Consider the following 26806-nt stretch of genomic DNA (forward strand, 5'->3'; position numbering starts at 1 on the left):
ACGCGCGTTAGCCACACGTCACTATGGCATCCGAGTCGTTGGTATAAAAGGTGTCGATTCCCTCTGTCTCACAACCTGAGCAAAGTCCCACTGTATGAAGTCACCAATTAACAGCACAACAAGAAGGACAGCAAAAGCAGGCTGAAATACAGACACAGCCGAACAAACCTTATTGTACCTCAATACACATAAAAATGTGCTGAATTTCTTTTCTAAGTTGATCTTCCCATTGACAATTAATTTGGAATTAATTCCCATTAATTTGGAATAGCTGAACTGGACAGAAATGGTGTAATTTAACTCAAAGGAAAAAACAAAGCAGAAGAGTTGAGTTTCATCATTTGAAAAGCCCGAAATGAGCATTCCTTTTTTACTGTACCTGAGGGTATATTCTGGGAGCACTGCACAATACCATTTTAAGTTAAAGTTTTCCAGTGGTAAAGGATTGCAAGATTTTGCCCAAGAGGCTAAGAAACTGTCCTTTTAAGATATTTAGGTCAGGTCCATTTTCCCACCATCCAGTAGCATGTGCTCATGTTATAAAATTAAATAGAATGAAATAGAAATTCTCAAATCAGTTCTAACTGGGTCTTTGATTAACAGGGATTTTTCTTCGCCTTTGAAAAGTTCTTTTAACTTACTGGATCGTAATCAAAGGTGACTTCACTGATGACAGCATGATATTGTTAACCTGTACTGGAGTAGTAGAGGGGATGTACTAGGAGGAAATCCCTCTGTGAGTAGGAAACATGGACTGTGATCAGCTCAATCGGTCCGCAGCTCCTCACTGCCTCCCTACAGCACCCAAAAAGGGAAAATTCAGACTCTTTTAGCAGCTGTCTTCAACCCCAGCAGGGCCACACGGGTGGTGGAGGCCCACAGGATGGATGCTGGCAGACAGCGCGCCTCGCGTTGGGCCACGCGCAGTTTAAACCCAGTCTGGTCGGCAGAGCCTGCCGGAAGGATCCACCACGGTCCGTCTCCTGCTTGGGTCACACACCGATTCCTGACCGCACCATCCTGGTTCTGATGTGCGTCTCTTGTACAAGGGGAGAGCGTGGCCACTTTCCATTGCTCTGGCGGACTTCCCATGCTATAGATTCTGTACATTACTCCACCACAGTAAAGCTAAGTGATATCCTGCTTTTGGTACAACCCCAAGAGTACCGCCAGCTTACTTTCCTCTACATATTTTACTAGTTTTGCTGTTAATCTCTCAGGATAAACATATACCACTATTTTAGATTCTGTACTAGTTGTTTTTCCAGTCAAAACCAGAAATAGGAACCTTTTGGGAAAAAATGGTAAATATGCTAGCTCACTTAACAGATGATTTAAATTTCACTTCATCCCTCAAGGAATGTAACTGGCATAAACCAGAAGGCTCATCTGTGCTGGCAATGGTGTTGCAAATGGTATTTCAACAAACTACTTATTAAGGTCTTTACAGTATTAATACACACTTGTCTCGATGTTCCTCAGCATTTATAACAAGTTGATAGATATTCAGTAACTAAAGGTCATTTTGTTAAATACGGGATTGTTGGTTTATAGTCTCAAGTACTCACTTTGAAATTGTTAGAGCACAGATTAAACACCGAACTCCCCAGACCCGAGTATCCGTTGCGTAGGATCATATATCACATGAACGGGCTTGTTGAAACACCTGACATTTACTTGTAATACACACTGCTGTAAGTGGCAAAACCATTCAGTTCTTGGTAATTCATATATTGAATTTATACACTGACTTATAGCTCTCGATTTCAATGAACAAAGAACACTTTGTATTATACTTATATAATGGTTGCATCCAAATAAAATTAAATTCTGTGGTCTTCATGTGCCTTAACTGGTAGACACAAACCACTGAAACAGCTGGAAGGACTCAGCACTGCCAAGTCTGTTCCCAGGATAGAGCTGTGGCCACTGAAACTGCTGAGGATGTTCCTACCCGTCCGGTTTAACCCGGCAGGCAGCTTAAACAACCATGCCGCCGTTCGCTCCCACCCCCCCCACTGCGATGGGGGAGAGAACCGGGGGGGGAAAAAAAAGGTAAAACTCATGGGCTGAGATAAGGTTTAGTCAAACTAACCAGTGAATTTTATCACTCTTTTAGTTCTAGAGAGCCAAATGAATTTAAGATCATCAAACGGATCTTTCTTAACAGTTAAGCTGAAGGGAGAAGGGTCCTTTAAGGGTGGCGGGAGCTTTTTGGTGTTTAGTTGTGCAACAGCAATCCATACCAACACTCACAGAACACAGCTTAAACCTTTGCACTCATTTCTAAAGTGATCATAGCTATTTTTCATTATAAAGCGATTATTATCTTTTTTCGAAGCAACTGTTTTGCCATTGAAATTGCAAGCTGCTTACAGTTTTGAAGTAATGTTGACGGATGCTGTCCTTTATTCAAACCTTGTGTAAAATTCCCCAAAAAAGTAACCTATACCTTAAAAAAAAAAAAAAAATTAAAACAGCATCTTTGTCACTCAGCCTTTTTGTGGACAGGATGAGATGCCCATTGTCATCCTCAGCTTAACTGTCATTATTCACACTTGTAAATCAAAGAATTTCACTGACACGTGGTAGTGTTGGTGCTGCAAGGCTTCCGTGGGGCCACCCGTGCCGGCCACCCGCGTAAGCACTGCTCAGATCAGAGCATGCCTTGCCATTAGCACCGCCTGTCTTACAGACAGCTATCTTTAAAGATGTTTCATTTCCACTGTGGATTTTTTGCTGTTGAAAGAGTTGTTTTAAACAAGAATCCAAACATTGTACAAAATACAAGCTATCACTGGGAATAATAAAAAAAAAGTAGTCGGATTTACCAGAAAAGGGGCTGTGGATGTAAAGATGTTTACCCTCACCTCCAACTCACTTCAGGTCTCATTATAAGTTTAAATTTTTCATACCAAATAGTAATTATAAATTAATTTAGTCTCTAGAAATGTGCGTTATCTAGGAACATACATGAGTAGACAGATGGAAAGCAAAGTATTCCAACTAGTTTCACTGAACTAACAAGTTTCATTAAACGTGTTGATAAAAATAACTGTGCTCTAAATTGCAGTATTTGAAATTAAATTGGAAGAAACTTGGATGTCGACTGGAAAGTCGGCACACGTACTACCAGTCAAGGAGTGGAAACAAACTCTGTTGTCAAACACTGGTTTTGACATTAAAACTGAGTAGATCTAGTGACAAAAAATAGTGGTGACCGTACATCTGATGGAAATGCAAGAAGAATACATCCCTATGCCCTAAAACTTAGGAGCTGGGTTATATTTTTACAGCCTTTGAAGTTTAAAAAGAAAAAAAGCTTTAGGTATGTGCGAACGGCAATATCAGAGACAATTTTCAAGCTGCCTGCACGCACACCCAATCTGCTTCCCGCTTTGATGCTGGGGCAAGAGTTAGGTACGCAGCGGGCCAGAAGGGAGCCGCTGTTCTCTCCAACCGTGCCCTTGGGGCACCACGAACCTCAGCCCTGCAGCCTGGATGTCATCTCCACCCTTCTCTCCCTGTCTGGATTAGGCTAAAGGATGTTCGTACTGTGCAAGCAGCGGAGCTTGCACCAGAGGAAGATGTAGCAAAGCAACTCTAAGTCGCACAAGAGTCTGGCAATTGACATTTTAATAGAAAAGAACAACCTGCAACCTAAAATCCTAGCAAAGAATTGTGAGGAGAGCTAAGGGAGAAAGAAGCAGGCTGCTCCCCGAATTGCCCCCAGCTAGGATCCAGGAGCGTAACTTTGGCAAACAGCGTGTTGTTACAACTTGAGACAGATGGAAAAGTGCTTACTTGTCAGAGCTGTTATCCCCCAAGAGGAAAGAAATTATGTTGTCGTGAACACGCTGTGGGTAACAGACAGGGAAAGGTCCAGAAATAGAACACAACTAATAATGTAAGACTAGGTTTGGAATATGAAATGAAAGTTGTCTTTCGCACAGAAAGGGGGTGGTTTTTCTTAGCAGAAAAAAAAAGCAGGACTTTTTTTAGTCTCAATAGTATGAGTATTGCAATAGGCACACATTGTCCTGATGAAGACTTAACCCATTACCTATAAATTACAGATGTTTGTTATACAGTATTATCAACATGATAATTTCTGTGATTGAGGACTTTATAAATTCTGGTGTCTATAAAATATTGAATAATATGAGATACTGAGCTTTTAAAGAGCCTTTGAATTCTAACTACAGCACAACAAACTCATGATTTTTTTTTTTTTAGACACTAATAATAATCTGAGTCTAGCTTTGAAAAAAGTGCAGAATTTTCCTTCCAAGCCAGTGGTTCCTTCAAGGTCAATTTAATAATGAACTACAACTTTTATTTTAAAGCACATTTCACAATAAAGCTCAAGAAGAAAACCAACTTTCAACGGCAATATGCATTTCTAATACTGCTCATTTCTTTCCATTGAAATAAGCCCACTCTAGTACCATACTTTTGTTCATTCTCTACTGAATCCACATCAGAAAACAAATGTTAATTGCATCTTTTCCATTAAGGCAGAGGATAATATACAAACAGAAAGATGTTTTTCCCTATGGGTGCTAAGATAAAAAAAATAAAACTTTCTATTTTAAAAATGTCTATTTACTTTCACTGAATTCTTTCAGTATTTACTTTCACTGAATTCTTTCAGTCTCCACCTTCCATTAGGAAAACAAATATTGCAATTAACATAAAATTGTTGTGATTATTCCATTTTAACATTTATTCTTGCATAGAAAGTCAAATACCCAGAGACATCCATTTCAGACAAGTTATGGCATCAGCAGCACCCATTATTCCACAGAAACCACGTTAAAGTCCAACTGGAAAAGGAAGTTTCAAAATGCTTCTGTATGCATTAAAACAATTTTTAAACCCTTTTAGGTTTTGTGTTCCGAGTCTTTAGAAATGGTGATTTTTTTATTAGGTTTGGTAGCCTCATCCATCAGTTCCTTCAGCTGCCCAATCTGTTCATCACGGAAGTCATTAAGTTTTTCTTCTGTGAGCTGGATTCCATATACAGTCTTTTCTCTCAAGTTTTGTTTGTCCTCATTAATTTGTTGCTGTATCAGTGCTGCGTAGTTCTAATGAGGAAGGAATATAATGGTCACCAAAATGACAAATGCAGGATTCAGGTCAACTTTTTTTAATACCATTTTACCGTAATAACATACTCTTACTCAACCTTCCACAACAGTTTATTAATCAACACCAAATGACAAAAAAATACACTTTTTTATAAGAAAGAGAACGTTATTAAGACATTTCTAGTATCTACGGTCAATTTTAAGTAGCTAGTTTAAAATGTGTATTGTATATGTACAGATTAATTTAATTCTGTCATATCACATACTACTCCTGAAAAGAAAACCAAATTTAATTATAGATCAAATATATTTATGTAGTTATAACTGTTAAAATATATGGGGTTTTATCTAGCAGGATATCAATAGGATTCACTTTGTAAACTTAAACATCTGGAAAAGTATTATTTTTGAAGATATGTATTAGAAAAAGCAATCTATAATTCCACAGTGTCCTACAGCCTTTCTGCCTAACCACTCTCTGCTTTCCTGGGAACTAATAAGGTCATTTCCCCCAAGCCCTGGCCCGCTCCAAAGGTGGTAGGGATTCAGCAACTGAGAGACTTTTATCGCTCCGTCAGCTTTGGAAGAAATTAGTTCCAAAAATTAAAAGTTCAGAGAGAATAGGGACAGATACCTCCACATTGCATACCCATGCCCTGAAGGAAAAAAAGGATAACCACTTTTCTGTACTGTTTTGAACATAAGTAAGTCTGTTCAGACTTAATTTCAATCCTGTTGTAACAGAAAGCATTTGGACCATATTTACTTAAATAACAGCATTTATGTCAGTGGACAGGCAAGACGGTCGATCTGTATTACATCAATACCTGGCTGAGGCCATTATAAAAGCAAAACTTTCTCAAGGTCAGAAATGGAAGTGGCCAACAGGTTACACCAGTAATGTGGCATAGTTGGAAAATTGCTTTCTCACCACTTTGGAGCAATCTTTGACCATTACGACTCTTTTAAATTACAATACTCAAGGGTTTTGCAAGAACAGCAGTTCTGCAAACTTAATTTGGCTGGCAGAGCTACCGCTGACACCGCTGTGCTCAAAGCCCATCGGCGGAGCTCCCGTGCACTCCCTGGTCCCCTGCCCAGGACCAGCCTCACTGCATCGGCTCTCAAACAAGTTGTAGTGAGTGAATTTGTCAAAAGCTTCACAGCGTGTGTACTTACTGAAGTCGGTGAACCTACTCGGATGTTTAAAAGCTAAGCCCACATTTAAACACTGGGTTGGCAGGGAGTCTAAACTTTTATTTTTCTTAAGAGGAACTTAAAAACAAACTCCAGAATTGAGAAATTAATTTCAAAAACTAATTTTTATTGGAAAAAATATAGGCTTCTCTCTTATTTTAGTAAGGTGGCCTTTAAAGTATCCTTAAAGTTTCAATGGCAACTCTGAAATAGTATAAGAAATTGAACTAAAAAAAACTATATTCTGAATAAATAAGAATAATGGCTGTGTTACATGGTAACACTTTTTTTTTTTTTTAAATAAAGGATTAAATATCAGGGGTATTCAAAAGCATGGGATTTTGGCAATAAGATATAAGCATTATTTTCATTTCAAATTTTCAGCTGGAAGAAGCCTCATTATGGAATACTGAACTGTTAATCCAATTTCCAGCAAAGTTACTAAAGCCACTACTTCTGCTGTGTGTCTAATAATTCCAGAGAGGTGGGTGAGAAGGAAGAATGTTATTCATGAGCATGTGATAAATTTCAAAATGACTACATTTACTAACATAAATACACTACATTGTTTATGGACCACATAAAGCCTCACTAAAGTCAGCAGGATCTTACCACCCCTGCTGCAAAGCTTAATTCATGGCTATTTAAAGCAAATAGATAGATAAACCAAACCGGGCAAACAAAAGTAAATTTATATTAATACAGACTCTGAACTAAATTGATTCCTCATTTCTTGTAGAGAGATCTGTAGCAGCAGAATTTTGCATTAAAGGTACCTAATAAGAAAAATAACAAGTTTCATAATACCAAGATTCTTCCCCACATCAGCTCTCCCCTTTTTACATTAAATACATATTCAGGAACAGTGACAATACTGTTAATCCCTGTAGTAATCCTACACCTCAGTGGTATTGCCTTACGGCAGAGTTGGTCCTAGGTTTAGGAGTAACTAAATACAGTTTTTTTCCTGATGACTGAACAATCAAACAGTAACAAGAGCAAAAAGAATAATGGGTTAAAATGTCTTCAACTTGGTGATTTACAGAATTTCTTATCAAGGCAGATGGACAAATGTGATCTCTGAAGCCAACAGCAGACCAGTATCACACCAACACGTTGCATATCAAATATTCCACCTCATCGTACCTTCAAATTGCTAAACAGAACAATCCAATCAGTATTGATTCTGGACTCCAAAGAAAGAAAATCTCATTATACCAAACAACAACATTCACAGCATATAATTCAGAAACAATACTGAAAGTAAGCAATGTGAAATTCTCCACATCTTATCAAGAGGCCTGAGTAAATGCACAAACCCTGAGAACCCCTCCACGCGATGTCCCACCAGTGAAGGTTACACAGTGGGAGAAAAGTTCTCCCCATCACTCATGATCAACCACCTGGGAGCAGCCGGGGGCTACTGCTGTAGGCGTGGGCTATGGTACCAAAAAATAACTGATGCCCATTTAAAGACTGTTTAGAATTTTACGAACTTTGTTGACTAGATCATCGTTTCCAAAAATATCAAATTAATTAATGGTAGTCTGCAAATTTATTTATTTTTTTTTAATCTAGCATCAAATCATCACATTTCACAAAGCATCTGTGTTAAAGAAACCAGATTTCGGAAGCGATGGTCCTCAAGAAAGCCGCAACACCCACTCTCACAGATGCCCTGCATCCAGACACGCAGCAATGGACTGTATCTGCCCATTCCTTGATGTCAGGTGTTCTGCTTCGCAGCACCGTAACATGCTCCCATCTGGACGTGTCATAGCTGGCTTTTTCCCCCACTCATTTTCTAGCTCAACAAATGTTCTGCACATGCCAGAAAGCCTCAACAGTCGCCGTTTCACATTGATTTATAATGTGAACAAGAATTCCAAATTGGACCCTGAAAGAATGCCGGGTTTTAGTTGGTTCATGACAGAAAATGGAACTTTCTCACCTCATTTTACCAAAAGGCAGAGATGCACCAAAGAAAATATGTTTCAGCCTTTACAAAAGCGATGGAAAAAGATCAAATACATGGCGTATCTCATTTTCACTGCCTATGATGCCAGATGAGGAATGAACAAAGCTTGGGATATTTAAGTGTTTAACACATTACTGTTCCTTCAGAAATTCATACTGTTGTTATGTGACCAGTGATTTGTGGAAAGGTAGTACATAATTTGCTGGTACATAGTTCTGTAATTTAAGATTCAGCTTCTATACAGAAAATGCGCCATTTTGCTAACTGCACATGAACTTTAGTATGTTGAACTCCAAAGTTCAGTAATAGGTTTAAAAGCATAATAAAATTAAAAAAAAAAATTGGAAAAAAAATAAAAAACTAATATTTGTTCTTTCAATTATATACCTTCAGTCACAAAATATGATGATCACAGTCCCTCACAGCCAATAAGGAGGAGCAGCATGTTTGTGTATGCTCTAGTTTTCATTAGAACTTAATACCTACAGAAATGAACTATTTCTGACTGTCATCTTCCCTACCAGCAGAACAGAAACAAACCCTTGCTTAACTTTCCCAAACAAGGAAAATTACTTCACTTCTGCCTTTCATTTTATTTTACATATAACTACATCTTCTAAATATAACAAAACTCCTTTGTCAATCACGACACAAATGCCTGGCAGATTTTTCAAGGGCATCTTATTCCAACTACAGTTCGCATTCTGCTCACAGAACCAGAGACAGGAGACACAAAATGGAAGATGACAAGTAAACCTGCACCCTCGCAGAGCCAGGGTCGGTGTACACGAGGATGGCAGAGGCACACACATGCTCTCCTCCCTTGCACGGATGGCCAAGTGTGGCAGGCCTGAGGGACAGCCTCTGCACCTTAGGATTTTTTAGGTTGGTTGGTAGTTTCTTTGTAAGTAGCTCTTACTGCAGTCATCCCCTGCCTGCACCAGCCGTACATTTTCTGGGAACCTACATTAAAAAAAAAAACAAACCAAAACAAACAAAAGCCAGACCACCAGCTGAATGGTAAAAGCCTTTGCCTCTTGTATATGACTGCCATCAGAAAGAGGATCAGAATCAAGTCCAAGTCAAGACAACCTCTCCTGACAGTTTACGATCAAAAACCAGCTGATTTATCCAGGATTCAATCCCAGCATGCTGGCCATCCATATCACAGCCACCTCAGAGTTCCGCTCCTCCCCGTATCCATCCCAGTCTGAAAGGAGGGTAACAGTCCGAGGGGCAGACTGGCCATGTCCCTGCATTGCCAACAGTATGAGCAACGGCAGGCACCCCAAAACTCTCTGTACCGCCGATGCAGAGAGGCAGATTCCTCACCTGAATGCTCTGATGCTCTCCTCGGAGATGCTGGTTCTGCCCGTAGTTCACGTTGGCCCCTACAGCGTGCAAGCTGAAACCTGGCCATTAGGCTCTCTTAAAATCCTATGACATGATTAAATACTTGAACCTCTAAGTGATTTCTACAAAAACACAGAAAGTGGGTATTTGCTGTAATCAATAACCACAAAGTTTTTAATTTAAATTCACTAACTGAAGCAAATACAGAGTTTTCCTCTGCCCTCTGATTCATAAGCATTCACAGAATGCACAAATTCATCAAAAGGGCAAGGGGATGGGTGACATTTGAGGTTTTAAAATACCACACATTACAGAAAAGGTGTCGGCCTTGTTGTTTTCAAAGTTGAGAAGGATTAAATACAAAAATAAAAGCAAAAACCACACAACCAAAAGCCCCATTCCCTGACTGCCACATGGATAGACTTCTATCTGGTCTGGTGCATGCTGATAGACATTTATCTCATATGTGAATACAAAATGCTGATAGACATTTATGATTTAATCGTAAGATTAAATGGGTTAAGAGCCCATTTGCCCATTTTCACTGGGAAGAATGGTAATCATAATTTATATTTTCTTTGGTGTCCTCCTCAAAGGTAGGCTTAACATGTAGAACCTTACATTTTAGATGATCACTCAAAAAAATCTCTAAAAGATTGTCATTCATGTAGACAGAAAAAGTCAGAATGGATATGTCTGTCCACAGTAACTACCCGTATGATTCACTTTGCTGCGAGATCAGAAGCCGCTACTCTGGGACACGTTAAACAAAGAGGGCACAGTCAGGCACTGAAAAATGTTATCAAATTATTTTAAACTGATTTTCTCAGGGTGACATCAAAAAAACAAACATGGCCTGACAGGCAACCCTCATAGCTCCCTGGAAGTTAACTTCAAATTGCAGCATTTCAAATTCTTCTGCTACTACTAGGAGCAAAATCAAACACATGCTGCGAGAACAGTAACATGAAGAAATGACTGTGAACAAACAGCGCAGCAAGGAATAACCTGTTCTGATTATTGTGCAGAGGTACACTGAATGCATTATGGTATGCATGTTCAGACAGAATTCTGCAACTGATTTACAGTATTTTTTACTACAAAACTGTTTTGTTTGTTAAACTAATTGAGCATCAGCAAATGGGCAACCTCGTCCCTCCCCATGGCAGGGGGGTTGGAACTAGATGGTATTTAAGGTCCCTTCCATTCTATGATTCTACAAAGACAAAATCTTTATAGAAGTAATTTTTAATGGGACATACACCTCATGAAATTCCAGAGCATCTTCATTTATTTTACCTGAAGGAGCAAGTATAGTTAGAAATGTAATAACAAACCCAGGAAAATTCTATCACGCTTAAGCTCAGCTTAACACACAATTTCAGTGCGTATTTTTCATACACTTGCATACATGTTAAACCATAACAACCTACATTTCACCTTGTAAGACCATTTAAAATATCCCATAAACATTTTTAAAATTGTGTAAAAGACAATTACTCTCAAATAAATTACCTAATCTAAATAAACAGCCATGTGAAGTCACACATCCTCTAACAAGAATAATGTATTATCAGACAATTTCAAACCACCTTTGTTTGTGTAAAGGACACACCATGATCACTTCAAAAAAATTGTCAATATACTACAAAGGGTAAATATACTATAAGGGAGTAAGTCTTTCTCCTGCTTTTGAAAATACACATCAAATGGTATTTGAATGATACCAGGTAATGACATATGGCTGGCATTATCAGAGTTTCTTACATGGAAAATTAAAACAGTAATTGCTGGGAACAGGGCAACAGAATGAAGATAGGAATCTTGTTCCGAGGTACTCAGCACAGCAGAGGACTCTGGGGGATAAAGATGTCCAGCTCGTAGCACAAGTCTTGACAGAAGATGAAAGAACAACTTTCTCTTCTGGAATTTAGATCACTTCAGCATCCATCATATGTGTAACAGCAAACCAGAGGCAACTCTAGTGAGAACTCACATGAACACGGAGCACTGGCTTAACAGTTTCGCCTCCTGCTGAAAGCATGACTGATGTAAGGCGAGCAGTTACTGCTGGGCGGCTTTGCAAAAAAAAAAAAAAAAAAAAAAAAAGTACTGACTCTACTGTGAGTACAAGAGGGAAATACCAAAAATTATTCTCTAATCTTTCTGAAAACACTATAGAACTTTATATGTGACTCTGGAAAACACCAATCTCCAGAAGGTATGAGGCCAAATGTTTCATCCATAGGTGCTTCAGCTCCAGGACAGCAGCCAACACTCTTATTCTCAGGCAAAAGTACAGCCTCTAAAACAGCACTGTGCTGCAGTTAAATAAAGCATTGGCAACAAACTGATCTTCATAAAAATATGGTTAAGCTGCAAGCTTAACAAGTACATACAAGAAAAAACTAACAAGCTTATTCATTATAGAAAGCAATATTTTTCCTCATGTTTTCTTGTTCTAGCATCTCCTTCATTACCAATGCCATAGCATAGAATCCATCAACAAAATGCTTAACAGCTACTAAGAGATGCAAAGTTGTGCAAAGTAACGCAAAGTTGTGCAAAGTAACGCAAAGTTTTCTGGTTTCAAAACCAGGAAGACTTTCCCAGCATGGACACGTTAAAGAAAGCCATAGAACAGCCCTTCAACAGGGTGGTTTGGGCTAAGGTAACCATAGCTGCAAAGTCAGAGACCTGAGACAGTGCTGCAGCCACCAAAGGCTCCAACAACGGAGGTAAGCAAATGCTCTTCAAGTCCTGTGTTGACCACAGCTTATCTTGAAGTACCGCTTAAATAATATTCTAATCCTCCTTGCATTCACACACAAATCTCTGTTGCTCAGATTAAACACGTTGTAAACTCAAGCTGTTTGGCTTGAGTGAAGCACCAGGGTTGCTAATGTATGGGGCAGCAGTGACTATGCTATAGGCAGCAGATTTAATTAGCTGTTCTGTTGTATGACTTATCTATATTTCATGAGAGCAATTTGGTTATAAATGTTGTTGTTCTGAGATCTGTTTACCACCTTCTGACAGCTCTTAGCCATAAAGAATAAGGTGCCTTAAGTGAGCTAAAAAAACCCCTGCCATTTCTTTCACATTTCAAGTTTCAGCCATCCTTGATATTTTCTGTTAAGTTCAGACGAGTTCGGTTAAGCAGAAGTTAGGATGCAACATCTTAAATAGGTACATTTTATTCAGAGGTTTGCTATGTATAAAAACACGAAGACTTAAAAAACGACTGAGTAGCTTACATGACCAGTCATAAGGAAACTGAGTTGAAAGTTTAAGTACATGTAAATAAGAATCAAAAGGGTAGCAAGAAAGAGTACTTTATTTTTGTTAAAGCTGAAACATTACTCCATATTAAAAAGAAACACTCTTCTCAGAAATTAAAGCATATTTTCATACAATTTTTTGAAAAATTCAGATTATGTGACAGAACAAAAACAATTTTTTTAAAGCATTTTTTTCTAATCCAGCAACAGTGCAAATTGCATTCCACCCAGGACAAGATCCCTGTTCTTCCCCTGTGCATCACCACCTCTTGAGCAGGGCAGTTGAGAAACTCCCAAAGGGAAAAAAATCCCAGAGCAGGGCTAAACCAGAGCAGGTAACTCACAGCCACTGTCCCTGCCCCTCTGCCAAGGCAGCCACTACAGTGGCACACCAAGAATGGGAAGGAAAAACAGGGACAGCAGAGCAGCACACAGACAGAATCCATTTAAGCACAAACGGAAAACACAAAAGGTACAAAAATTACACAGTTTGCCAGAGGTCAAACTGGTTCCTCACATACCCTTCAAGACCACAGCTGTGGGGAAGCCATCTCCCTATAGGATACATCTCCTACCTCCAAAGAAAAACAATGCAGGTGAAATAAAATCCTCCCTTTTCTAACAAATATATCCAATTGTAATTAATGAGGAGCTCTAAAAACAAGTTGTGTGAAGGGCAGCTTGGATAAGCCATTTTGTATTTCAGTCCATTATTAGATGGCCTGAAATGGCCTTTACAAATCCTCATCTGATAGGGCCTAACACTTGCAATGGGATTGTCTACAACTAAATGTTCCATGTCTAAGTGAAGCTAGAGGCATAGGTTGTCTTCGTGCTGAGCGTCAGAGAGAAAACCTGTCTTAATCATGATGCGATGACTGGATACACCATCCTCCAGAGATGGGGGTCTCATCACTGCGTGTGTTTCTTTCTCTGGCTGTGGATGACTGGCTTCAATCAACTTCCTCTCTTATGGCAAAACGAAAAGAGTTCACTAGTGTTCATTAGTTGTTTTCTGTTTTTTTTAGTTACAAAAGGCAACAAGAACACCATTTCTCCTTGAATGAATCTATAATCTCTCCCCTGGAGTTTGTTTTCTCTTTGGGTAACCCTGCTGAAGTCAGATGCAGCAACATCCTGAAGTGAAACATATGGTGGGGAAAAAAAGAAAACTGGAGTTCCTTTTTATCCTTAGAAAACTCTGAGTTATGTATATTTTAATTTCTGAGGATGAAAGACCATGTCACCATTTCTAATTACAATGCACAGAGGTAAAACAGATTTCTGCAGGACAAAGTCACTGGATCATAAAACATGGGAACAACCAGAAAACTTCCAAGTTTTCTAAAGGTAATCTGAAAGGAAAAAGCCACAATAATTTTAACAATATAATGTTTTCCCAGGAGATTCATGAAGGATGCTATAACACGTGATTATTGACCAAATTTCAGGGTAGTGATCACCGTAACATAATGATGCACATACTGCAACTATACAGAACTGTTAAGTGTATAAGGGGTTTGGTTTTTTGTTGTTTGCTTGTTTGCAGTTTGGGAGGAGAGAATGAAAAATTGTTCAGCTAAAATGGAGCCAGGGAATATAATTATGTAATACTTAGTAATCAGCATGGAGAATTATTATTTGATCAGGAAGGTATAAATGGACTACTTTTTCTGAACACAGTTTACTAATATTGTTAAACTGGAAGAAATGACATTTATTTAGAGGAATGTGAAAAAAGCTCCAGGACTAACTCAGCCTTGTTTATAGCTTAAATAACATGTTCTTTTAATGTCCTTTTTTCATGTAAGACTTATGAGATCATAATTTGAGGTGAAAGTGGGAAGTTTGTGGCCTGACCATCAAGGTAAACATACATCAATGCTATTAAGTCCAAAATGGAGCACAACAGCATTACAGTACATCACTGACTTTACTGTCATTTGTGGAAAAACAAGCTGTGATTAATTATTTCTTTCTGGATGCACAATACTTACGTCAGTATTGTACATCAGGGCCAAAATCTAGGTCACTAAAAGCTTTTTGCACCATCTGATAACAACCATACTCTTTAAGATCCTCTCCACTTATGTTAATAACCTTCGTCTCGGGCCTCAAATAGAAAGCTTGAGCTCGTTCTAGGGAAGAAAGGAAAAATAATAGGAACATACTTGAAGGAAAAACATCATTTAAGAAAAAATAAAATTACCAATTAAGTCCTGAAAAGAGAGATCAATCTGAAATGTAGATGCAGCACAAGAAACAGGGCAGAACAAGAGAGATGGTCACGCAAATGGGACCCATGGCTTAACGAGGTCCTGCGATGGTCCTCTTCCCTTGGACAGGTTGTATCATTCAAAGCATGAGCTCCACCTAAAGCAAGATTTCTTTTATGAAAGAAAGAACAAAAATATTCTTCTCTGAAGTAAGTATCAGTGTTCGAGAGGCTTTTAAATTGGTACTGGAGACAAAAATACTTGGAAGATAAATATATTAAAACCCCCATTAGAACTTAATATAGTTAACAATTTAAGACCAAAACGTGGAAAATTACTCAGTTTGGACCTTTATCTGTAAAAATTATGATGAAATTACACTATTACTAGTAACAAACTCTAAGACTGCTGTGACTGGACAAATAAGGCAGACTGGAAAAGTTAAACTTGCTTCAAGGACATTGTTTCATATTTTCACACAAATCCTAATAAATCCTCAGCAATTTGAAAGACAGTTATTTCTTGACTCAGTTTCTATTTTGCTTTGACATGTTATGCTGTGCATGGCAGCTCTTTGCCTAATAAAAAGCTGTCCTGTGTACTCTTTTCTACTGATGTTTTGTCTGGCAAATACTATGCTACAATCTCACAGAAAATTCAAGGGTTTATCACATATTGTTAATTTAAAGCAGGGAAAGGGAAAAGACTGGAAGTATCAGATCCTTTTTAGGAACTTAATTTCCTCAATGCATCAGTTGTATTGTAATATTTTTATTTAAATATTAAGCTAGGAAATCTTGGCAAAGTGCTTCACTGCAGATAATTCCCAGACAAATATCAACACTAAGTACAGACATTTTACCTTAAAAAAACCTACAGACTGTTTTAGCAATATAAACACACAACTATAATTAAAGCACATAATGCAAACATCACTTACAGACTCCTGTGTTAATTCTTTAAACAGAGGACAAATATCTTAAATTTGTGGTTATTTCCTTCAGAAGTATTACTTCCAGATTTTCAAGGAAGACAATGATTTCATATATAGATATTCACAAAAGAAAAATAAAGCCTGTTTCCAAGACAACCACATTAGTTTCCAGACTGCTAGATGCTAACCAAGAACATGCAAAAGATTACATATCCCAGATGATGACACTTGAAAGACTTTTCATGCATGTTCTTCTACTCAATTTATACCCAATGAAGTATTTTAAGCATAAAGCATATCCAAAAGAGACTCAGTATTCTTATTTTTCCATTACTCGTATTCCTATATGCCCATTAGAGCCAAAACCTTAAACTAATACAGTAACGAAGAAAACCTCAAGTATAAACAAAAATTTAATCTGCAAATAGGCATCTTGCATTGATTTCACTGACACCACAAATAACCTTTCTGCTGAGGGTACACTGAATTTTTTACTTTAACGGACCCGTAGAAGAATAATGTGCTTGAATGAATTAAGTAAAAAGTCATGGGCAATATTTAATAAACAGCCCAGAAGGTCATTAGTGTAAAAGTCAGATCCATCCCTTAGGACAAATAAAAACTTCCCCAGTTTTAAGTGAACACATTCTATGTTCCTTGTTGTAGCAAAGCAAATTTGGCAACAGAAAATACTAAGTCAAAGGCTGATTTTCTTGGCCAGTTGTACCACGGTCCCTCTAGTAACAGGGGAGAGAGACAAACCCTACCTGGGTGCTTGTGGAGGCATTTAAAACAGACAAGCAAGTAGTCATTACGGCTCATCTGCCTGCTTCTTCAACATGGCACAAACATTTTGGGGTGTGCTCTTCATACAGCATTGCCTGGGAGGCTGGCCATCAATAAAAGAAAGCCTACATATAGGTGGACTAATATGCTTTCAAAAATAAAAAAAAAATATTGCCACTGGGAAACAAAGGTTAATTCTTACAGGGGTGTTACTTATCTAAGTGTGACATTCAGTCTGGTACTTTTGAAAATTCTACTCTATAGAAATAACTCAGTGTATTTGACAACATTTCGTTACAATTCAGTCCTTCTTACTTTTAAATAGCAGCCATACGGCATCTCTATGGAAATAAATGCATATTGATGTAACTGACATTTTCCTTAAGACAACTAACAACATAGTGGTATATATTTGTAAACGCACTCTATGGTAAAGAAAGCTTACTGCTGCAATTAACACCTACTTCATAGTACATAATAAAGGCAAAAAAGATTAACTCATCAGTCTCTGTGCCAGACCCAGTGCGAACACTTAAAGTTCTTGTTGCTGCAGCAAAAGATGCTAAATGATGTTCAAGTTTTAGACCAGACATACACTTTGTATACACCTCTGTCAAATGAAATTAATAATGTAAATTGTTTTAAAAAATCTTCCATATCCTCCAAGCAATAGAACAAATCACAGCATTTCCTTCTTCTTTAGTTTTATTGCTCGCAGAATTACAACAGGAGGCTCCTTACCCTGTTTTATTTTCCTAAAATATTGTGATATAACATATATGCAGCCAGAAAGTCCTCTGATATAATGGTGCAGACAAAAAAAAGGTCAGAAAAATTAAAAGTTCCCATTCTAAACATAATTCCAAAATTGTACTGATTTTTTTTAGCAGTTTCTTAAGGTCAAAAAAATCTAAAGCCTACAAATCTATGTATCTTACCAGGGGTTTTTAACTTGCAGATTTTTATACGATCTCTGAACTGCATGAGAAGTAGCCACAGAAGCTAACTGAAGAAAACAAATATGTTATCACTATGTTCAAGAGCCGCTGTAAAGGAGCATGCATCTCTACTGACTACATCAGAGCTCCCAAATCTGAAAAACCCTAAAACTTCTGTCATTATCTGCAAGTCACTATCTATTTATCCCTTTAATCCAATGGCTCCAACATTTAAGAGGATTTTTATAGCATCTGTCACAATATGGCAAGTATGGGCTGGGCTGTCACAGAAGAGTGGAGGGATTAAGTACAAAAGGAAAAAGGAAGATTCAATCTGCTGAACAAGTTTCAAAATTCAGTAGAGACAGCTAATTTCAAAGCACTTCTGAAAAAACTCCACAAAACACTCTGTACTGTTCTTGGGGAGATCAAATACATATCAAATTCAAGCCTGAACATGTTCTCCTGTAATCTCTATACAACAAATACTTCAAAATTAACTCACCTAAATCTTGTTCTATTCCTTCTTTTTTCTTTCTGCTACTGCAGAAGGTTTTCCAACTATTAAAGGGGGCTTGTTTTGAACTAGCAAATGACAGGGAAAACAGAGCAAGGGAGTAATAAAGGGATGGAAATCAGGTCAAATACCTTAGAGTTGTACAAAAACATAAGCTTTCACAACAAAAATCCAGACTGCCTACTTATTCCTAAAAAAAAATCTCACCCACCTAGAACCTCTCCTTTTTCTCTGTGCAACCACAGGCTGTCCGTTCCCAAGCAAAAATATATGTTGAACAGGAACAGAAGATAATTTACCTCAATATTTTAAAGGAAAGCATCTTTAAAAGAATGCAAAAACACCAGAGCCAGGAAAATATCAAGGCAACATTTCGGAAACGCAAATTCACCACGTTAAGATTGGTCAAGCCGGCTTAGCTCTGTGCTCTGGCTGCCAGCCTCGAGTACCACAGTCTTCAGCTATGTGTAAAGCATTCACATTTGGAGCAGAAGCAGCCTGCCTGTAGAGAAGATATCGAGAATGGAAAGCGTAGCATATTAGTTCTACTTGTATGTCAAAAGCCCCTGAGATAAAGTATCTCTGCTCTGAGTTAAGTGGTACCATTTAATCATTTTGGTATGGCACATCCGCTCAGGTGCTCTCTCCACACTAACACAATGATACTTTTATCATTAGTGTCAATGTCTAACTGCTGCATTGTTTGTTTATATTGTATTAAGAAACAAGTTATTTTTCTATTGTATATGATCAGGAAGAGTTTTCAAACTGATTATATAATAAGTTCTAGAAAAATCTCTGCCTGCCATCCATTGATGATGTGAATAAACAGATTGCCTCAAGGTTTTTTACCAGTCAGAGAATACTAAAAACTATTCAAGAGGTTTCATTTGTGTTTCAAGACTTTCCAATGTTAAGGAATTACCTCAACTTACATTTACATGGCTTTAAAATGACTCTGAACTTGTTTAAAGCAATGTAATGCTGTATGAACGATAAAAACTTGAATTATTTTTTGAGTTTTTATATGTCCTGCTTGCTACCCAAGAAAAATATGGAAAAGAAAGTCTTGAGTACCCCATAGTAGGCTGCTGCATGAGAATCAGAATGACTTCTTGTCTCACTCTCCACTCTGCAAGATGGCTTTTAGAGCTACCTATTTAAGGTAAACTCCCAATTAAGCTACTCCGCTTTTTAATTAAGTCACATGATTCACTACAGAGTTAGGCCAAGACAGTAAACAGGAAAAAAACTCTCAAATAAGTTGCCTGAAGACACCAGCAGAATAATCTTGAAAAAACATTTACATCACCTACCACACAGCGATGCTTACCCTTGAACTACACTGATGGTAAATTATGGGGTCTTCATGAGCAGTCTTAAGGGAGGGATGAATGTTAGCATCCTTTGCTGTACTGCAGAATGTTTCATGTGCCTCTGAAAAAAATCATGCTCGCTAAATAGGGAAAAAAAATTAATAGTAATCCCCTAAGTAAAATCAATTCCATTGCATTTGTGAAGCCTCCAGTCTAGGGGACAGCTTAGAGTAGTCAAATTAAATCTATGTAGTCATTTGGTGGGAACTCCTCCCACTCACCAGTATCATGAAGATGCAGCAGGTAAGCAGAGCACGTAGATGTACCAGGTCACAGGTCTGAGTGCTGGCCCTGCATATGATGACATCTGATTGTGAGAGTTCATCTACCATCCCAGCACGTGCCCCCTTTCTATCAGAGAAAAAATGGGTAGACTACAATAAACAGTTGTTAACACCAAAACTCACTTATGTGCTGCTTGCTGAACTGGCCCTATGGGCTAGACATTGAGGTATCTGCATGGGCTGCTCCCAGGGCCGTGGCCAGGCATCATTTTGGTGTCCTGACCATCCTGCACCTCCCAGCTCACCCCGCAGGGCTCCCTGTGGACCCACAGGCACGTGCACTGCAGTAAATTCAACCGTAAAGTCCACCTGCTGTTATAGTGCAGAACTAGCCTTTACTATTGACTGCTGCCCTAGAAAACCAGAACAAAACATAACCTATCTTCCCTATGTCAAAACATAACATTTTAACATAAATTTTTAATTTCTTAAAAGAGGAGAGCACTGAAAACAAGACCATACACCGGGGGGGGGGGGGGGGGGGGGGGGGCAAGGAGGGAAGCAATGGGATCATTTGTATTCCACTGTATTTATTTATGAGAAAAATACAACAGATCTCTTCATCTTCACTGAAGTGCTTGCTATATCCACTATAGTGGTGATTTTTACAAACAACAGCTTTGCAAAACGTCTTCCTTTGCAGAACCCAGCTTAGTAAAGCTTTATTTCATCAAGTGGGTGGAGAATTTCCCTGGGAAAGTTCTGTCGCTATTGCTGTCAAAATTATCATACCTATTTGAAGTATCTTTAGGATCCTATCTTCCCTCAAAAACACTGCCTGCAAGCAATCTAATCACAAATAAAAACAAACAAAAAAAGTTCCATTGCTCGGGAAAAAGGAAACCTTTGGCAAGTAACTTGGTAACATGTGCCAGAGACAGATTTATCACTGTACCAAAAGCTTTAATCAACAAATGGGATACACTAAATAATACAAGGGGTCATGAGAACTTCATCTCACACAACAGAACTGAACATCTGAAGGTGAAAAAAAAAAGACAAAGCAAAATAAAACAAATTCAAAGTGCTCATTCACACTGCAATTAAATCCATTACACACTGTCGCATGCTTTTTTCTAGGCAACTCAATAAATTCAAGTGAAGCACTGTTAGATATCAATCTAGCTAATGCATCCTAAAATTGTAATGCCATGAAAGACTGGAACTAAGTCTTTTGGATACAATGAAATTTATTTTCAAAATAAAAATCTGCACGAAGTCATAGACTTACTTTATTCTCACCTATACTTGTTACTGTGCACTAAAAGTGTATACTTGTGCAAGTAAGTGCACAAAAAATCCATTAAAACCAATACAATAAAATTTAATAATTATGTAGACAGCATTCACATACAGTGACAGCATACATGTAGACAGCATACACCCAGTATAATACTAGTTTCCAAGCCCTTGCTAATTGCCGTAGAAGTCTTTCCATCACAGTCACACTTACGCTGTCTAGCACATTAACCCTCATTTAAGCCACATATCTAATTTCTATGGCTGACTTGTGTCTCACAAATCAGATAAGCTAAAGCATACTAAACATATAGTTTAAACGTAAACACATAGCCAACATCACAACTACACAGTTACAGTTATATATAAACTAAACAAATTATCAGGCAAAACCCAACACTATGATTTTCAATTCTTCAGAACATATTACTCTTGGATTGAAAACAAGTGATGAGATGTACCACAAAGGGTATCAATGTGTGTCAGTGATCACGTAGTTTCAGAATACTCAGTTAGCACTTTTACTTCAATACCATTTGGTTGTGAATGCTGACTTAAATTATGACTTTCTGACCTTTATCATTGTAATTAGTTTTGCTTGAACACCAGAAACTTTGGAAATTTTCTCAGCTAGCATTTGAAAACTATACTCTAAATCAAATCTTTTCTCCACATCCTCTACACAAGAACTGGACAAGGTCCTGAGCGACCTGATCTAAGACGGCCTTGCTCTGAGCACGGGTCGGACCTCCAGAGCTCCCTTCCAGCCAAGGTCTTCCAGGCTACCTCCTTATTATACTCTATTCATTAAAAAGCCAAGATTAGTCCAAGTTACATTTTAATGACTATCCCTAAGTAAAAAAAAAATATTTAAAATACAAATCTCAGGCTGCAGATAAAATCTGACATTATGTTTTGAGGATTAAAAAAATACATTAAAATCTGGTAATGTTCCAATACTGAATATACTGTACTATAACAAATGGCTATTTCCACCACCCCCCAAGGCAAATGTCTAAAAGTAACTAAACCAACTACAAATTTCACTTTAAGACAGACAAGTTCACATACTTAAGAGATTAGTGACAGAATATTATCATCAGTCAATATTTAGCTGATTTATTCAAACTGTATCAAGAATATTAGCTTATGCATGCATTCAGAAAAAGCTCATTTCCATCCTATTCTTCTCTAACAAACACAAAACTTCATTGGCAGTTACTTCCCAGAAAAGAAATACAAACTGCATTTGTTTTCCTTACTAAATTAAGTCACAGAAGGTTTAGTTGTGCAATATGCAAGTGAAAAGAAGAACAAAACCTCCTTTCCACTTGAAACCAAATACACATTATGCAACAGCAATCGAAAAATATCCAATCAAAACTTGCATGCAATACATCTTAAAGATACCAGTTCACCAAATTAGGCTAAAAAACAACAATAAAACATAAATTAGAAATGCCCTAATCCACATACTGGCATTACCCAAAGAGGAATAAAGTGTATTTTCTGTCTGCTTCTCCTTAGATTATTTTGTAAGATGACAGTAGCGCTGGTTTTCCCAGAGAACTCGGGGGAGTTGCCCTAACCCCATCATTACCCAAGCAAGTTTAACTGGGCTTCTTTGGGCTACTCTTCACGCATACAACACCCTCTTACAGGCACTGCACACAATAGACTTCACAAAGTCACAGTCTCAGCCACTGTGGCCTTAGGAAAGCTTAAACTCAGCCCACGAAGTGGGTCAGGAAAAGGGAACGACGAGAAAGTGGGCTTACTTGGCTTATCAGTGCACAGGGCACGTATAAACGACAGCTGAAAGTATTTTCTCAAGAGGACACTAAAAGGGTTAATATAAGTGAACACTCTCATTGAATTGAAGCAGAAATGAAATTTTAAAGAAATAAGAGAATTCAAATAACATTTTTCAGATCTAGGATGCAGAGTAACAAGACACATCTGGCAATCCCTTCTGGCCAGAAAGACAGCAAGGGTTTGGTTTTTTGCTTTCTTTTCCTTCCAGGAACATATTTGCCACCTCTTCATAGCAGAACATGCACAGTTGCTGCTATACAGACATAGATGCTATTTCATAAAGGCCTAGAGACTCTCCCCTTATTTTACCAGTCCAGAAACAGAGTAACATTAAACAGTTCAGAATTTGTTTCTTAGAACAGCTCAGACCTGCACACAGGTTCTAGAGATAACAACTCTTGATCTGGAGAAGGTTAGGTAAATCTAATGATTGATGAGAATCTGGTAGTGCAAGAGAGAAAGAGAATCCAGCAAAAAAAACAGCACGGGCACTTGACAGCAGAGGAGCCAGAGCTCTGTGTGCAGTAACGACGTACAACAGTGCCAGGGAACACTTTGAGAAGGTACCAGACCTCACCTACCCACCCTGGGAGCTGGGTGCCACAGTCCCTGGCGCAGGTTTTGATTAAGGATAACTAGCTTTCTCCCAGACAACTCGCAGGCTGGTGAGCTGGCATAGACATGGACTGCTCCCAGCAGGCAGTTTGGATTGGGCCACCCTCCTTTCGAGGGTAACAGTTTCACAGCATGGACATGGGCTGTTCCATTGCAAAGCAGCCCCAGGCACACCCGATTCAGTAGTACAGACAGAGCTTCAGCCCAGCACTACTAGGGCCTAACAGTCAAACTAACAGATCCCACCCTGCTCTGCAAGAGGGGTATTCCCAAGTCAAATCCTTAATTCACACACTGCTTGATTTTGGCTTAGAATCTCCTCTGTGATATGCAGTTTTTGTATTGGGGTAGTTTTTTTCAAAACCTTATCACTCATCTTGTAAAGACTCCAGGTGGCAGAGTACATCATCTGAAAGGGACAGGATTTAGCAATATCACGCAGATTTAATACAAAGGTTTGCTTCAATGTAAACATGTAAATGTTTAAGTTCTTCATCTGCAAAATTCAGACTCCTTTACCTTAACCAAATACTCTGATACATGAATGACTTTACCTTTATACTTCAGTAAAAGAGCTGAAACATCTCCTTCACCTACAGCAAGCAATAGCGAGAGATCAGTAGGCACGTTAATCCTTACTATCTTCCTCCTTACTGTTGTACAGCAATGCCTCAAATTACTTCCAGTTAAAAAAAAAGTCACTGTTTTCTTTTTTCTATTTTCCTTGTCATTCCTTGTCTATCTGGTTTCCTGTCTCATCCCTAAGCAATACTTATGTGTGCCTTAAATAAAAGTTACTGTTTAAAACTGTGCTGTATTGAATACAACAAAAAAACGTATTTTACTCCATAGAATGGTTTGGCTTGGAAGGGACCTTAAAGATCATCTAGTTCCAACACCCCCGCCACGGGCAGGGACACCCTCCACTAGACCACGTTGCCCAAAGCCCCATCCAACCTGGCCTTGAACACTTCCAGGGAGGGGTCATCCACAACCTCTCTGGGCAACCTGTTCCAGTGCCTTACCACTCTAACAGTAAAGAATTTCTTTCTAACATCTAATCTAAATCGACCGTCCTTCAGCTTAAACCCATTACCCCTTGTCCTATCACTACATGCCCTTGTAAACAGTCCCTCTCCAGATTTCTTGTAGGCCCCTTCAGATACTGATGCTTCCTTAAGCAAAATACAAATTTGTCTTCTATTTGCAAATTTTCAATTCCATTTAGTAAAACAAAACCCAGAATTAGTACTATACTAAGTATTCCTCATATTCTGTCGTACATGTTTAGTTCATTAACAGAAGAAATACCTTCCAAGTATTAATGACAATATGGCAATAAAATCCCTGAAGTTTGTTCTCCGTAGAGTATGTTGCAAGAAGTACCCAGTGGTCTTCAAAAAGGCCAATCACTGCAAAATCAAGCACAATTTCAGTAATAGAGTTTGAAAGTTTGATGTGTGTTAATTTAGCAAAGTCAAAACAAAACAGCAAGAAAACTATAAAGCGTTTAACAGACCCCCTGCAGGCTTCTACCTCTACTTCAACCAACAGTGTTACAAACTGCAGCATGTTGGAAAGTTGATTATTTTGTCCAACATACTTTGTACTAAAAGTACAGCAATTTCAAGATTATTTTCCTTCTAAAAAAAAGCTCTTCAGTCGGATCTCAGTTTCCTTTGGGAACTATTCCACAATCGGGGCAGCCAACATCTTGTTACGCTTCCTTTTGCTCCTTCAGATTTCACTCACTGCCCCTCTACTGGCATCGCCACAAACTGGCCGCCTTCCAACCTAAAGCACTTATCAACGTTCTCAATGATAGACAATTCTGCCAAACTCAGGGAAAAAAGGTAACATGTTCCCATTGTTTGTGACCAATGCTACCAATCAGGTGGCCATGACTGAACCACATGCCTATAGGAGGCAGCACAACATTGCTATTGTCCATTGAGAAGACCATCTGGCACATCTGCAATTTCAGAAGAACTCACTGAAATCATCTTATAATTTCAACATGCTTTGCTGCAGGTCATAACTATTAAATACTCAAAGAAGTAAATGGCACCAAACCCCTGAAATACACCATATATGTATATTGTGTTAGGAAAAAAACTACTATCCTAAAGGGCTGGAAGTAGTTAACATCTAGAAAATTCAGTTTGTGAAACACCTGTTAACACCGGAGAGTTAATTCTAATCAACGCTACAGAAAACGACCTTAAGAACAGAAGCAAGTTTTTTGTAATATCAAATGACATCAGAAAAACTTTTCCATGAAACGATGCAAATAAAACAAAATGCAGAATATAAAATTTCCTAGGAAGAACTGATGAATATAAAAGCAAGGTCCAGAAACCTGAACAACTCCGTATTATCCTTTAAGAAAAAGTAATACGTAATTATTAAACAAATGCTGATCAAAAATTCTCAAATAAGTTTTCAAGCTAGACACACATAAAATAATCACTCCATGATAATAAGTTCATTCAACTTTAGAAAGTTAATGGTGACATTCCTGTTTTGACATTCATTAGTTAAATTAGTTAAACCCTATTGTCGGATGCAAGTTTTGATACACAGCCAACCTCTACTGCTTGATGAACACATCAGTCATAAAATAGTTCAGAAATACCATTTCCGTATTTTCCCATTTCTTACAAAACCGCTTAATACCTATTTATCTGGGATTGGACAATATACACTCAGGAGAAGCACCTGTAGTTGGCAATGTTGACCTTCCACCTTAATCTTTCCAATTTAATTGTTTCATTATTCTCCACTGGACTAAAACATTTTAAGCATCCCTTTATTTTCTTCCATTCAGAACAAATTGAATATAAATGACCACAGAAATTAATCTTTACCACTGGAAAAACATAAACTTACGACAATTAAAACATCCTAGTTTTTAAACATCTCAGACACAGAAAGTGTCCGAGAAAGACAAAATATTTTCATCTTGCAATTAGGTTCTTCCAGAAAACCAAAAGGCATCAGTGTTGTAAAACTAGCAGCAAGGACCAGACAGCAGTGAAGGGGCAAGGGCTGTATCTAAACTGACACATGGTGTGTTCCAATGCTGCAGGTTCTCGGGCTGCCTTTCTAGCAAAATTCAAGTTATAAAACCCAAACTACAATTTAAAGGAGCCCTTTCCCAGGAAACACACAGGAATGCAATGATACT

At 38.2% G+C, this 26806-nt stretch overlaps 1 protein-coding gene across 1 annotated transcript in view; it reads right to left on the bottom strand.

Annotated features, from left to right (window-relative positions):
• Nucleotides 1–1505: 1505 nt before the first annotated feature.
• Nucleotides 1506–26806, bottom strand: part of SDHAF3 (succinate dehydrogenase complex assembly factor 3) — a 39437-nt gene continuing 14136 nt past the window's right edge. Inside the window, exon 2 of the mRNA XM_075746130.1 lies at nucleotides 1506–5087. Coding sequence (XP_075602245.1) covers nucleotides 4884–5087 — 204 coding nt within the window. The 3' untranslated portion in view covers nucleotides 1506–4883. The remainder of the gene's footprint in view (nucleotides 5088–26806) is intronic.

This window comes from Balearica regulorum, chromosome 2, assembly GCF_011004875.1.
Source record: "Balearica regulorum gibbericeps isolate bBalReg1 chromosome 2, bBalReg1.pri, whole genome shotgun sequence".
In the NCBI taxonomy this organism is placed as follows: domain Eukaryota; kingdom Metazoa; phylum Chordata; class Aves; order Gruiformes; family Gruidae; genus Balearica; species Balearica regulorum.